The sequence below is a fragment of the Chamaea fasciata genome, unplaced genomic scaffold, assembly GCF_029207755.1.
Source record: "Chamaea fasciata isolate MVZ Bird 193981 ecotype frontalis unplaced genomic scaffold, bChaFas1.0.hap1 SCAF_4, whole genome shotgun sequence".
NCBI lineage: Eukaryota > Metazoa > Chordata > Aves > Passeriformes > Sylviidae > Chamaea > Chamaea fasciata.
In genome coordinates, this window is record NW_027094089.1 from 48,049,403 (window position 1) to 48,064,260 (window position 14,858).

The 14,858-nt window shown below is 37.8% G+C and overlaps 1 protein-coding gene across 1 annotated transcript in view; it reads right to left on the reverse strand.

The window, feature by feature from the left end:
* Positions 1-2,665: 2,665 nt before the first annotated feature.
* LINGO2 (leucine rich repeat and Ig domain containing 2) overlaps positions 2,666-14,858 on the reverse strand; it is a 29,555-nt gene continuing 17,362 nt past the window's right edge. The window contains exon 2 of the mRNA XM_066182396.1: positions 2,666-5,904. Coding sequence (XP_066038493.1) covers positions 4,049-5,869 — 1,821 coding nt within the window. The 5' untranslated portion in view covers positions 5,870-5,904 and the 3' untranslated portion in view covers positions 2,666-4,048. The remainder of the gene's footprint in view (positions 5,905-14,858) is intronic.

A 14,858-nucleotide genomic window follows, 5' to 3' on the forward strand; every position in this document is an offset into this window, starting at 1 on the left:
ACACCTTGAGTGCTGTGTCTTGTTCTGGGCCCCTCACTACAAGAAGGAAATTGAGGATCTGGAGTGTGTACAGAGAAAGCCAATGGAGTTGGGGGAAGGTATAGAGTATAAGTGCTATGAGGAGTAGCTGAGGAAACTGGAGGTGTTCTGTCTGGAAAAAAGGAGGCTCAGGGGAACCTTCTCACTCTCTACAATTCCCTTTGAGGAGGTTGTAGCTAGGTGAAGGTCTGCCTCTTCTCACAGGCAACCAGTGACAGGAGGAGAGGACATAGCCCCAAGCTGCAGCAGAGGCAGTTCAGGTTGGACATCAGGAAGAATTTCTTCACTGAAAGTGTGGTTAAGCATCGGAATGGAGTGCCCAGGGAGGGGGTGGAGTCACTATCCATGGGGGTGTTCAGTAAATGACTGGGTGTAGACTCATGGGGTCTAGTTGTCAAGGTAGTGATGAGTCAAAGGTTGGACTTGATGCTCTTGAAGGTCTTTTCCAACCTAAATCATTCTGTGGTTCATTGTGATTCTGTAAACATTTGTACATTCATCTATTCATACCTTCCTTCTGATACATGCAAGTGGACCTTAAAACATATTTGGGAGAGGCCCAGGCATTGTTGTCACAGGAGTTATTGACAAGGGTATTTTGGTACCTGTTTTCTCAAGTTGCTTTGCTGGTTCTGATATTTTCAGTTTTCTCCTTTTCTGCAGAACTATTGCTGCTCCTCAGAGTTTTGTTGCACTGACTTCCATGTAAATTCAGGCTAGTGTCAGCATGCAGACCAGCTGGTATACAAGTCAGAGATAGGTTAAAGCCTTTGATTCCTCTTTTAGTGCAAGGTATGCACTATCAACCTGTTTCTGAATATATGATAGGGGAGCAATGTGTGTCAGATGCCTTCTCACAGCCCAGTCCTTTTTTTTCCCCTGCAGTAACTGTGGTGTGTCTCCTTGATCTCTAGCAGAGAAGTGACTCCTTCAAGAGGCAGGGTAAGCATTCAGCAACTATTCTTAAAAGAATTGCTAAAAAGGTGCTTGTCTAGGTCTGACTTTGACACTGTATTACTTATTCACCCTTAAGAGCCATAGTTAGTATGTCCCACAAATACATAAGAAGGAGGAGCAGGACAAAAACTATCTGAGTCTTGCTGTCCTCACTTTTGTTAAGAGGTGCCATATACCTTGTTAAGTCCATGCTGAAATAAGTAGGCTGCAAAAAGTAGAACATTGCTAGAGGCAGGGAACAAACACTGATTCTGAAAAACCAGATACTGACTGAACTCGAGGCAATACACAGAACGCTGACAGCTCTGCAAGGTGGTGCTCAGCAATAGCAAGTGGTGATTTCCATCACCAGCACACATTTCACATAGATAACTAAGAACATTTCTGCTCACAAGTCCTTGCAGTGCACTAACTGCAATCACTTCTTAGAGTCATTCTAAAGGGAAAAGGGGAATACAGCAATTCATAATTAATTCTAAAAGTACATGTTTCCTAGGGTGCTGTTTTTTGATTTTTTTTAATTGTGTCATTTAATATGAAGAAATCAGCTGGAAATGTCTAGAACTTAGGTGAATTTTTGCTTCTAACACTGATTTTAACATTTAACATGAAATGACCGCAGGGGCAATAGATTACTTATTGAAAAAAATGACAATTACAAGGGAAAGGCACATGCAAATGTCTTCAAGGGTCAGTTCAGAAACATTTTGTTTTATCCCCATTTGTTTCTTTAACTGCCCACATTAAGGTACAGTAGAGTTTTGGACTTCAGTGCAGTGGTTATTATATCAACAAAAATAATTTCCCTGGTGTTAGAATTTAGTCAGGGGTTATTCCTTTTTTATTAATGTTCTACAAATCTCATAGAACAAAGACTATTCTTATCAAGCATGCCCATAAATCACAAACTATCTAGTTCAGAGCATAAAAAATAAAGGAAGCAAAAAACCCCAACTCTAAACTTAAATCCAAGTTAAGAGAAGAAAATTCTAAGAACCCTTACAACCTCCTCAGTCTGGCAACCTAAAATGAAGCAATGATGCAACCAATGATCAACCACTAAAAAAAAAAGATTCTCAAAACTGCCCAAGGCTTGGGTCCTGCAGCTAAGTCATGGGTACATCTGGGGAGCACAGCTGGATTTTTAAACTTTTGGCACATTTCCCTTGATAGAATTGGGAGATTATTTAATCCTACTTTTAAAATCTCTGCCAAAGAATGTGGATATTAATTTTAGAAGCATCTAAAGCACCTGCATCCTATTATAGGTCATCCTGACTTTGGTTTAAAAATGCCAAAATCTAATACTAAGATTGAACACAGGCTCTTAAATCACATTAATCTGAATGCTCCATCTTATAATATTTTCATATTCATCTTGGTTAAACACACATATAGGCATTGTCATACTCACTCCAGGTTATGCCAATCATTTAAAAATGGTACATGCTATCAACCATGTATGACAAACCTATGGCTCATAACTGGTGGAACACTTGAGAGGTTGCTAAACAACTTTGCACCTTGCAATTGCTAAGAATTAAAAAAAAATCATGGCATTAATGATAAAGAATGAAATTTCACTTAGTCTTTTGAGGATTTCTTTGGAAGCATAAAACAAACAAACAAACAAACAAAAGATTACTTGTACTGAACTAATGTTCCACTTCTGTCTTCTCTCCATTAAAAAAATTCCTAAAATCTGGAAAAACTCCCCCCTCTTGCTCTAAGATACTGACCCTGAAAGAAACATAACCACATTGTTCTTAAAATGGCATCAAGAATAGCTAAGTAATTTGTTCTTGGAAATTAGCTTTACGTCTTTGTGTTATCTACAAATATACAAGATGAGAATGACTGTGGCTAAAGGTTCATTATATCTGGCAGTATGTTAGCCTTTTTGAGGCTATCATGTTTTAAACATTATTTTAGTATTATAAATCCCCATATTATGCATGAACAACTGTAGTTTACTTGGCATTGGAGAAGAGTTCATTCCTAGTAACAGAGTGCTTGTATGTTTTAATTCACTCGTACAAAGAGTAAGATGACTATATTTCCCAAGGAGTTTGCAGAATATATTATGCTCTTTATTTGGCCCAGCACACATTAACATTTTAACAGTAGATTTGAAATTAAAATCAGGGCTAACAAAACTGATTCTCTCTCTTCAAGGTAGAACTCAACTCCTCCATGCCAGCATTGATTAATGGGTTGCCTTCCCTGTGTGAGAACCAGGGCTGCATTACAGTAAACTGGTCCAGTGTGATATCACAGATATAAAAAATATTCCATTCTGTATCAAAACTAGGCACATGCCTTATATTTATATGAAGAGTAGATCAACAGAGTTGAGTGGTTTTGCTCTCAACTATTCATCTCTGGCCTTCTACATGAGGAGAAAAATATCTTGTATTATTTCTAATTAGTAACTACAAGGATCTAATTTGGGTTTGATGGTTGTTAAAGGATGGGTGACATCACACTTGGGTCAGTACTGGTGGATATCTAAAAGCACAGCCTCTCATTTGTATTGCTTCAAAATGTACACAGTATAGATGTAGATTAAAAAAAAAAAAGCTACCAATTTTTTTTTGTTGTGTTGAATCAACTAGAAGGGAGGATGCAAAGTTTTACCAAATTAGATATATGGATACGAATTTCACTGTAGAGTGTGGTTTAGACAAATGTGTCTTTTTCTTAAGTATGTAAATCCTACACTGTAGGTTTTTTTCTTTTTCCTTTTGTAGCAGTAGAAAATGTTGAACAATTGTCCATGAGCATGAGCCAGTGGTTCATTGCTGATATCCCCAGAATGCCAATATTTGCAATGCAAACAGTTAGTACAATTTCCCAGTTTCTGAAAGGCCCTGACACATCTGCCTCAAGGTCTGGAGGCTCTGTTGTATAACCACAAATAGTCTTTCCATTTTCATATAACCTTTTGAAACACTGACAGCTGCATTAAGCTGCTTCTGCCTAGCAATTCCACATGCCAGGCTGTTTTAATTGGTTTTAATGCCACAGGAAAAGCACTGCTAGCAGAATACCATCAAATCATTTTCATATTGAACCTTCGTGGTCCAGAAACCTCCCCTTCAACCACAGCACCATTGTTTTTGCGAGGGACATATTCAAGGTCAATGCTGGTTTTGTGTTTGCCTTTCCCTCGGCTCCACACAAAAAGAAGGAGGAAACAAAATAAAACGACTCCAAGGAATGTGAAACAGCCCATAGCTGTGGACACCAATATTGTCTTAAGGTCCAGAGAGTAGCTGTTTGCATTAGTTCCATTAGAACTCGTGTCGTTAGAGTCCGTCATATACATAGGGGTCCTGTTGGCATAAAGGAAACGGTCTGAAGTGAACCCCTTTACTGTCAAGGAGGCTGAGTAGGTGTCATTTCCAGCTGCATTACTTGCGATACAGACATAGATCCCAGTGTCCTGGTCTTGGGCAAATCGAATCTCCAGGGTGCCATCTCCCAGCACAGTGGCTCTACCATTTGATTTAGTTGTGATCAGCCTCCGGTGTGGGGTGACCCAGGAGATGGTAGGCAGTGGGTCCCCGTCAGCATTGCACATCAGCTGCACAGTCTGTCCTTCCTCCACTACCAGGTACTGCAGCTTCTTGTCTTGTATCTTGGGCTTCTTACAGGTGAAGTAAAAGGAGAGAGCTGTGCTGTGAAAGTCTCTGAATGACCTCTCTCTGACACTGTCTGGGCCAGCACACATTGGTGGCTCGCCGCCAAACTGTAAGGTGGGCTGCCGCTGCAAAATCCAAAGGAGACGGCAGTCACAGGCCAGAGGGTTGTTGTTAATGCAGAGGACCTCAAGGCTTTTTGAGGAATGGAATACATTCTCTTCTAGGGTTTCTAACAGGTTTTGGGACACGTTAAGCACGCGTAAGAATCGGAGCCCTTGGAAAGCGTGTGGTTCAATGGTGCGCAGCTGTGCACCCACCATGTGGAGCTCCTGTAGGCGCACTAAATCTGACAGCATGCCTGCCTCAAGGGTGCTGATGGGGTTGTAAGAGAGGTTGAGATGTGTCAGGTAAACCAGATGCTTAAAAGCAGAGTAAGGTACTGCAGACAGGTTGGTGTTTGTGATGGAGAGAGAAGTCAGGTTGAGACCATACAGACTGTTGGCAGGCAGCACATCCAGGAGGGGCCAGGCCTCTATCTGCAGGTCTTTCAGGCGAAACAGTCTTTTAAAGGCGTATGCCGGCAAAGCATTAATGTTGAGCTGTTTCAAATGCAGACTGATGAGGTTGTGGAGGTGAGAAAGAGCTTCTGTTGGTACGGCTGTGAGGTTGCATCTCTCCAGGGTGAGCTGCTCCAGGCTAAGGAGCCCACTGAAGGCCCTGTGTGAAATATACACCAAATCATTGTCCCCAACCTCCAGGGATTTTAGGTTATGCAGATCTTGAAACATGTAGTCCAGCAAAATGACAATCTTGTTTTCACTTATATCAAGCTTTGTTAAGTTTGACAACCCAGTGAACACCCCAAGGGGGACCAGCTTCAGACGGTTTCCTTTCAGCCTCAAGGAGCGCAAGTTGAAGAGATTGTTAAAAGCTCCAGGCTCGACATTGGAGACAATATTGTCACTGAGGTCAATCTCCTCCAGCAACGGGTATGATGTGAATTCCTCAGGGTTAACGCTTTTCAGCCGGTTCTTGCTGAGGTCCAAGATTTTGGTCTCAATGGGAATGCCTTCTGGAATGGACATCAGACGTCTCCGGTGACAGCTGACAGACTTGTTCTGTGCTGAGCATTCGCAGCGGGCCGGGCAGCCCACAGTGGGGCTTGTGAAGACAAGCAGCACAGCCAGACCCAGGAACGGCTGCCAGCATGATAAAGCTGTGTGACGCATGATTCCACTGATCTGGGCTAACCCTCCGTCACAGCCTGTGGGGTGAGGATGGGAAAGGGGATAAGTTAAGTCTGCAGAAAAAGAACAGTACTATTGCAAAGCAAATGCATGTGTTTTCATGTTGAACAAATCAGTAAAACCTATTTTGAATGGCAAAACCAATATAAAAGTAGATATTACTTTAATATCATAGTGCTAGTCAAAGCATTTGCTTATCCAGCATTTTCCTTCAGATGTTGGAGAAGACAAAAAAATCTTTTCCTACTGCAAACAGTAAAAGACTTTTCAGTCTTTTCTCATTCTCAGTAGGTTTCCTCAAGACAGTGCTATAATCAACCCAGAGATAATTACCATACGCAAAAAGGGCTAATAGCATTTTTGATAAGTTTACAGCATTGGATTTCTGTGAGATGATATGAAACTAAGCTTTTGTCTCTCATTAGTGTTTTAAGGCAAACCTTAATGATGCATTATAATCAAGAAAAAGAGCTCCTTGACAATGAAAAGATTCTTTTTAATATTTACTGCATATGTTACAGCTATAAAGAGATGAAGATTTTTCATGCATACACATACACAATAGCTTAGATGAGAAAGGAAGAACTGGTGTATCTCTTATTAGAATTTGTAATAGGTCAAATTGATTGTTTGTTCAAACTGTACAGAGATATTTTGCGTGAGTCCTTAGAACCCAAGACCTGAGAAGAGTTTACAGAATATCTCTTTGTACTTCCAAGATATGTAAACTAGTTTTAGGAAGACAAATAAAAGGTAAGATGAGCTGTTTGTGTTTAAGCAGCACAATGTCCAAAAAAACACCACAAATTTAATGAAAATAACAGTTTGTAAGGGATTTATTCATTCCTGCCCTCAGGTTAAAAATGAGGATTGAAGAAGACAAGATAATCTCTACTAAATTGACCACCCTTCTCCAAACTATGTACTTTTCAGGTGTATTTCAGGCAATAGACTTTTTCTAAATCTACTTAGGAGCTAAATGAAGACAAACAATAACCCTTTTCAATAGAAGAAGAAAAGTATATATGTGTTCATTAAAGGAAGGTGTGTTTGAGATGTACAGACTAAAGCAAACTGCAAGCAAGGACTGTAGAAGTGGCTTGACTCCTATGGTACAGCCATCTTAATGAGGCTAAAGTATAGTGCTGGGGTTCAGGCTTCATAACATTAATAAGCCTTACAATGGGCTCCAGGCCTTACGATGCCTTTTCTAGATTGTTTAATTTGGGTTTCATTTTAATTGTACTTGTAATAATACTTACATAACTCCCACCAGGAACTACCTCTTGGGTCTGCACACATGACTATGGCCCATTTGGTCCTATCCACAATGACAAAATGACCCAATAGCCAAGAATCCATCACCTTACCTGCATCTTTGGACTTTGAGGATCATCTGGCTACTGTATAAGAAATTTTCAAGTTACATTTGAGTCAAATTTTTTTGTCTATGTGCTGTCACATAGATTGTAACATAAAAGAAAACTTCCCATACAGAGGATAAATACTTTGAAACAAATATGGTTTAACTAAATTGATGAGGCAGTCAGACAGCTATTTGTGCAAATAAGCTGATTGAAGCACATCAAAAATAATGCTGAGTAAATCACAGACTGATAAAGAAAAAAGTCCCACCAGTAACTCTGCTACAGCAACACTGGACTCCACCGGTACACCATTTGGAATGTAATAACTCACCAAATCATCCTGCCTCACGGAGAAGAGTTGCACTCTCAGACTGGAAGATCAGAACACTGGAGGCTCACTCAGTGCAAGAAAAAGAGCAGGTATTTGGATCTATTGATCTTATTGGATCTTAAAAAATTCTAAACAGGAACTGTGATGTTTGGATTGTAGGCATCAGTATTATTGTAACTGGACTGAGAAATAAACAGCTGTTGTGCTCTGACTGTTTAAACTGAGTGAAAAAGCCTTTATCTTGGAGCTTTATATAAATTGTGTTCTTTGACTGACCATATATGAATGATGCACATATTTCTGCTCTCACAACTCTGTGGAAGAATTTCACTCTCGACTGATGTGGCTTTGTATTCCCATTTTTACACTTCTATGCAGAGACTATTAATGTGAGGCACATTGCACACTGGTTTTGACATATAGACTGGAGACTGGATGAAAATTATTCTGTATAATACTGCCTATAAAAGCACATTTCCACTTTGTTCTAGAAGGACAACCAACTGAGATTTAGTTTCCCCCTTAAATTGTAGTCTTGCAAGTAACTATTGCTAGTTATCTCCAGCTGTGACAAAGCTTTTCAGAGATAAACTTCACTTCATTAGGCACTAACTTAAAACTGGAAACCAACAGGGGATTCTGAGTTAGGTGTTTGCAATGGATTTAGATCAGAGAGGCTTTTGGGTGCTCTGATCATTACTTTCAGAGCCCAGTCTGAGAGGTTAGTGCTTTCACACTGATACTTCTGTCACCCAGGGATTTCATTTCCTGCTGTATCCATCTAATAATGTATGAAGCACAAAATAAACAGGTTCAGTGGAAGATGAGCACTCCTGTAGTGTTTGGTTTTGATAGTAAAAATATGAAACACTTTTCCCAGCTATCCAATCCACCTGGTAACTAAAACTTCTAAGGAGTACAAAGCAGAAGATAGCCAGTATAAAAGATGATAATAGGCATTTTTGTCTGTGACTGGAATACAGAAAAAGCAGTTCAAACATTAACAGTAGTTTCTGAAAAGGTACGTGCACAGATAATGAGATAGATATATATTTTTCTGTAAGTGTGGGCATGTGTGTGTACACACTTGCAATGAAGCAAGATTCAGGACTGAGATATAACCTTACATTTCAGTAAGGATAAATAATAAACTATATTATACATCAAGTCAAAAAACCCCAAAGATTACATGGATCAATAAATACAGGTTAGAAGAAAGTATAAATTAAATTTATTATTACAATTCACCTTAAGCCAGATAATACTACTATTCTTTCTGCCAACCAAATTTGTGACTACATCCTTTGTTTTGAACTGCTTTATGGAAAAATTACTTCATCCTCATTATGCAAAAAATGCAACCTTATCTTCAGCTAGGATAAAGGTCAAGTGAAATATGTGTGGGGTAAGGTGAATTTTCGGAGAAGCCCAGAGTGAACGTTGATGATCTGTTGCATATGGTCCCATTTGAATTTAATGAATGTAAAGTTGTATTTTCAGGACATGTCCAATAACATCACTAGTTAGGCCTACCTTGTGCCTTCAGTCTAAGAACCTTTAAAAGGGTACAGTTTCATCTGTAAAGTACATTCCATGTCAATGTGATCACAATTATTTATTACTTTACATCCTTTAATCGACTATGCTACTTTAAAAAGAGAGAAGTTATGCCATTAAAAGTTATTCTTCACTGTAAGATGATTTCTTGCAGTGAAAAATGATTTTCTGCATTTCTTTAGACTTGTGGGATGTTAATTAATTGGCAACTTCACTGGCACAGTGCTGACCTGTTAGTGTCAATGTTCAACCTGATTACCTTTCATTCCTGCTTAAATAGCCAGCACTGCTTTATCTTTGCCAATGTAGGCATTCCCTCTAGACATCTGCAGCACTGGTTTTTTTTGCTTCTTCTCTTCATTGTGATACGTAAAAGAAAGTAAGGTATATGCATGCAAATATGTATATACACACACATAAATGTCAGCTAAAAGTATAGTCTCAATGATCTGTGATTGTACCATGCCTTCCACTACACACTACTCCTCTAAAATTATAGCCTGCTAGATGAAAATTCAAAAAAAAAAAAAAATTATGAACTGAGTTTTTCTATGTTTGAATGTGAATGACAGCCTGTTTTCCTGACCTTTCTGGTGTATTTTTCATGCTTCGATAGACTCTGGGAAATGAAATATATGAAGGACTTGTTTATTAAAAAGTAAAAATAAACTAATTACCTTATTTTTGTCTTTCTCTGGCTCTGTTCTATAAGTCCAAAGTCAAGAGTCAGGTTACTGTTGGCTGATTCCCTTTTTCTAAAGAGGACCCTATTCAAAGTTCAGCTACGTAATTATGAAAGCTCATTAAATTTATTAGTTAATAGTTCTGCATGGTCTCACCCAAAACAGCCATCTCTGCCACTCTGAAATGCAAATCAGTTTGTACAAAGTTCTGCAGATTTGGATCTTCCCACAAGTGCTTTACAAGAATGTACAGTGCCCTGTAACTTTTAAATTGAAAAACTATAATGACAAAAAAAAAAAAAATCAAGAGCAATGCAATGCTCTCCTAGAATGCAGTGCAATTCTAAATATCATATATAGGAATGTGCCAAATCATGCGTGTGTTACATGTTTTTTCATTTTTCCCTCTCCCTCAGACTAATTTTGAAGCCTTTAGAGCTGAAAACCAGAGTGCACTTCACCATGGTCCTTTCCATGTCCTGTGTGATTCTCCAGTATTGTATGGGACATAGCTCTCACCAGAAAAGGTGAGAGTCACAAGATCTGTTTCTGTCATTAGCTGCATTGACATCACTTGATTCTTTGACTTGGTAGTTTTGATCTCACCTTTCCAATCCCTTTTCTCAGCCTTTCAGACAAAATAAAACCCCAGTGGATCATATCAGAGACGACAATTTTTCCTGATGGTCATTTAATAATTTGCGTTCTAGACATCACTTTACAAAAACATACTGTATTCAAGAAATATTATAGGATTAAATGTTGCATGACAAGACAGGCTTGTACTGATTATTCTCTTCAGTGCTGCTGGGTAATCCTGAGAACCAGGTGAACTACCTGTTTTAAAAATGTCTGCTGGGTTGACCCTGGCTGGACACTGGATGCCCACTGAATCTGTTCTATCACTGTCCTCCTGAACTGGACAGGGTAGAAAAAAATCCAAAAAAAGGTTCATGCAATGAGATATAGCAGGGGGAAAACACCCATCAGTTACCACTGCAAGTAAAACAGACTTAGCCAAGGGAAATTAGTTTAGTTTATTACCAATTAAATCAGACTAAGATAGTGAGAAAAAAACCCTCAAATCATAAAACACTTGCCCAAACCTCCTCCTTTTTCCTGGGCTCAACTTTACTCTGCATCTTTTCTCCCTTTCCTGTATGGCAGTGCAAGGTTTTGGGAAATGAGAGCTACATCCAGTTCATCACATTGCTTCTGTCACTCCGCATACTCTTCCCCTGCTCCAGCATGGGGTCTTTTCCACAGTCCTCGATGAATTTCTCCAACGTGGGTCCCTCTCGTGAGCTGCAGTTCTCCATGAACTGCTCCAGCCTGGATCCCTTTCATGGTGTGCAGTCCTTTGAGATCGGTATTTTTTGAGACTGTGTTTAGGGATAGTAAATTGTTCTGCCTGTATAAGATTGTTTTTCCTGTGAATGCTGAATTTTAGCATTGCTGTATTTTAAAACAGGGAGCAGATACTGAGAAGCATAAACATTTCTGTCTTTGCATGGCTGTCATCATCTGTCACACTTCAACAAGCAGTAAGCCAAAACCACTGTTCAAATCTTTGCAATAAAACATCTTTGCTTGTGTGCTGAGCAGAGAGATACTGAGTCAAGACTGCCTATATACTCTAAAAAGGATGATTTTTCTTTAAACCAGAGCATCTCAGAAATTGTTCAGATGAACCTAGTTGTTCTACCTTCCCTGTCTCTTTGATGAAGCTTTTATGATTATGCAGAGATTTTGTTCTCCCTCCCTTTATTGATCTCTTAAATATTTCAGCAGTTAAATAAACTGCAAAACACTAAGTAACTAACTGCATTCCATTAATAAGCAGATTGAAGAATCCTTTAATAACAGCAGCAGCAAAAGAAACAGTAACCACTGCTCTGACAATTAATTAAATTGGAAACAAAGTTTTGATTTAATTATTCTGCTGTCCTAGGATCTTTCTCTTTTACTTAAGTCAGCAGTAAAATCTTTATGGACTAACATCAACTCAGAAATTAAAGTCAAGTTGCATTTATTTTCAGTAGAAATGATTGAGACCCAGGTCCTTAAAAAGTCATAATATATAAATAGGAAACAAAAGCAAAAAAGGCAACCAGACCAACTTTCTTCATTAGCTTATCCAGGAGAATTATTTTAAGATTGCTTAAAATCTTTGTATCAGATGTTTTAAAACTAAACAAGTGGATGTAGTTTTAATCCCAGATACTTATATTTTTGTCTGAATCAAAGTGAAAGAAGCATGTGTGCAAAAAAACAGAAAGTAAGAAAATCACCATGACAAATTCATGTAATTGTACAAACATCTGTACAAGTCTTTGAAATCCAGAGTCTCCAAATTAAGCAAAGAAATGAAGCCATCACTACACCTTCTGTTTTTAAACTAATGTTTCTAAGAGAAATTTACCAGTTTCTTTCAGTTTTCACAGAGAAAGTGAACCTCAGGAAGAAATCTGAAGAAAAAAATAATAAATCTTAAGGATTGCCTCTCAGGAGACATTTCATTCATAAGTAACAGGAAAAGGAAGTGGAAATGTTTGCAAGAATTATAAGCACTTCCACTGACATTTTCACTGACCTTGCTGCTAAGTTGGAGGGGAAGAGATTTATGAGAAGCTGGTATGAACAATTATTTGAAGGGCTATAAAAGATGCTTGGATGTAAAATAAAATTCTGATATTTTTGATGGAGGTTAGTGATATAAATCAAATATTCAGGGAGGATTGCACTACTATCATACCCACACAATTAACTACCTTATAAAAATTAAAAATATTTGCATAGAAAAAAATGCTGGCAAAGAATTCTTAGTTGAATAAATTAAAGAATTACTCTGAATAACAGACCTTTTCTACCATCTATTCCTTCTGAATGTAGAAGGAGATTTTTGAAAGGTAAAGTTATACAAAATTTCTTTTGCTAAGTTCACTTAGCTCTACTAAATCATGTTCCAATTTTTCTGGTAAAATTGATGTCACTAAAAGATAATTATTCAGTGGCAAAGACCAGAACAACATAATTACCATGAAAATAGACATGTTGATATTATAATACAATAATAGAGAAAGAGAACTTGTACCTCTGAAAACAGTACAGCTCCTAAGTAGTTTGTACTGCATTTTGTTAGGGCTGCTTAGTATTGAAAGACCACCCACATGTTATAGCTAAACTCCATCCCTAGATGTGGTGTAAAGTATCTATGCATGGTAGACCACCTCAGTGATACGTGATGTCAAAAACAATTCATGAGCCCACATTTTTATGAAGTTGATTTATCTTAAGGGTTACAAAGCAAAATTACATTACACTGTCCTTAATTGATGATTCTTGCAAGATTTTAATGTTCCAAATACTGAGAACAGCTTCTCACAGAGTAAGAAAGAGGAAAATATTGTAGTACAGGTGGGAAAAATCATATGACAACAAAGAGCTAAAGTTATTACTCTTAGAGGATTTAGTAGATCAAAAATTTAAAGATTTTGGAAAAGATTAAAAATCTCTTGCAAGTTAGTAGTCATTAATTCAAAGTGGACCTTATGTTTCACACTATGTCTAGGCAGGTGAATCTTAAAAATCTTTGCTACCATGAACAGGACACTGATGGGAGAATATGAAAGTGTTAAATACTTTACTTGCTTCACATATCTGCTGTAACTAATGAAGTCTGAATAAATTAATTGAAAACTAAAACAGTATGAAGTCTAACAGCATTGATTACACATTAGGAAGCTTTTTTCAGTAACAAGTTTACATTAAGAGTTCATCTTCCTCTTGAAAGAAACAGTCTTTCTTCTAAAACTTTCTGGGCATAACAGAACAGGTGACACCACTGTGGCCTGCACAGTATCCCTTATGTAGAAAAACAGGGCTGGGATTTCCTCTGAAGTCTTAATTCTAACATGAAGCTACTTCTCCTCTTTAGTGAGTGAAGATGTTGGTGATGGAAAGCTACTGGAAAAAAAAAAAAGGAATCTGCTTTTTAAATCTGGATTGGTAGCAGATTTTGAGAACTACTACGTTCAAGCATATTTGAATTTCACTTCAGTAATCCAATTAGGAAGCCACAAGCAATCTGCACTATATCTAGGTCATCATAAGAAATATTCTTGATCTAGCCTGTAATAGATGGATGCTTCCTTCAAGTATGTGAACATTTAAGTCCAGAGAGGTTTGCTGTCCCAGTAATGTGCTGTCTTCCACTTTTTGTAAACAGAGGCACTCATTGGTAACTTTAAATGTATGTTTTGCAAGCTTCTACCTGTTTGCACAATTTTATTTTTGTTAGCTTTAAACCCAAAAATTATTATTTTTTATCTTGTCCACACATGAAAGCTAGGTGACAATGACCTTATTTCCTATTAAGAGAGGCAAACAGACTAATATGCCATGAGCAGTTGAGAACTTTTTTTCCCTAGCAGCTCTATGAACAGGACAAAAGTGAAAACAAAAGTACTTCAGAGGGTATGGGTCTGGTAGAATTAATTCTAATGCTGACCACAGTCCTATGATTAGAGTTATCAAAAAGGGTTTCAAATCTACTGACTCGGATCCCTGCAGTTTTGTTTTTAATCTTTTTCTGTTGGTTTTTTTTTTTTTTTTTTTTTTTTTTTTGTTTTGTTTTGTTTTGTTTTGTTTTGTTTTTGTGGGGGTTTTTTGGTTTTGTTTTGTTTTGTTTTTTTTGTTGGTGGTGGTTTTTTTTGTTTGGGTTTTTTTGTTTGTTTTGTTTTGTGTTTTGTTTTTTGTTTTATAGGGTTGTGGTTTTTTTGTTGGCTTGGTTTGGTTTGGTTTTGGTTTTGGTTTGGGTTTTTATGGCAGCAACACAGAGGCTGGTGACAAATAACGGTATGCAGAGGCTAAGTGTACAGAGAATGTGCCCAGGAAAGATAAGAGATCATTTAATCAGTACTACAAGGGCTGTTGTTTCTTCATAGCACAATTCAAAGGATCTTTAGCCAAAAGGCTCTGAATACTTAAACCTGTATTTTTAAGAAACACTTTTTTTTGTTAAGTACATGTGA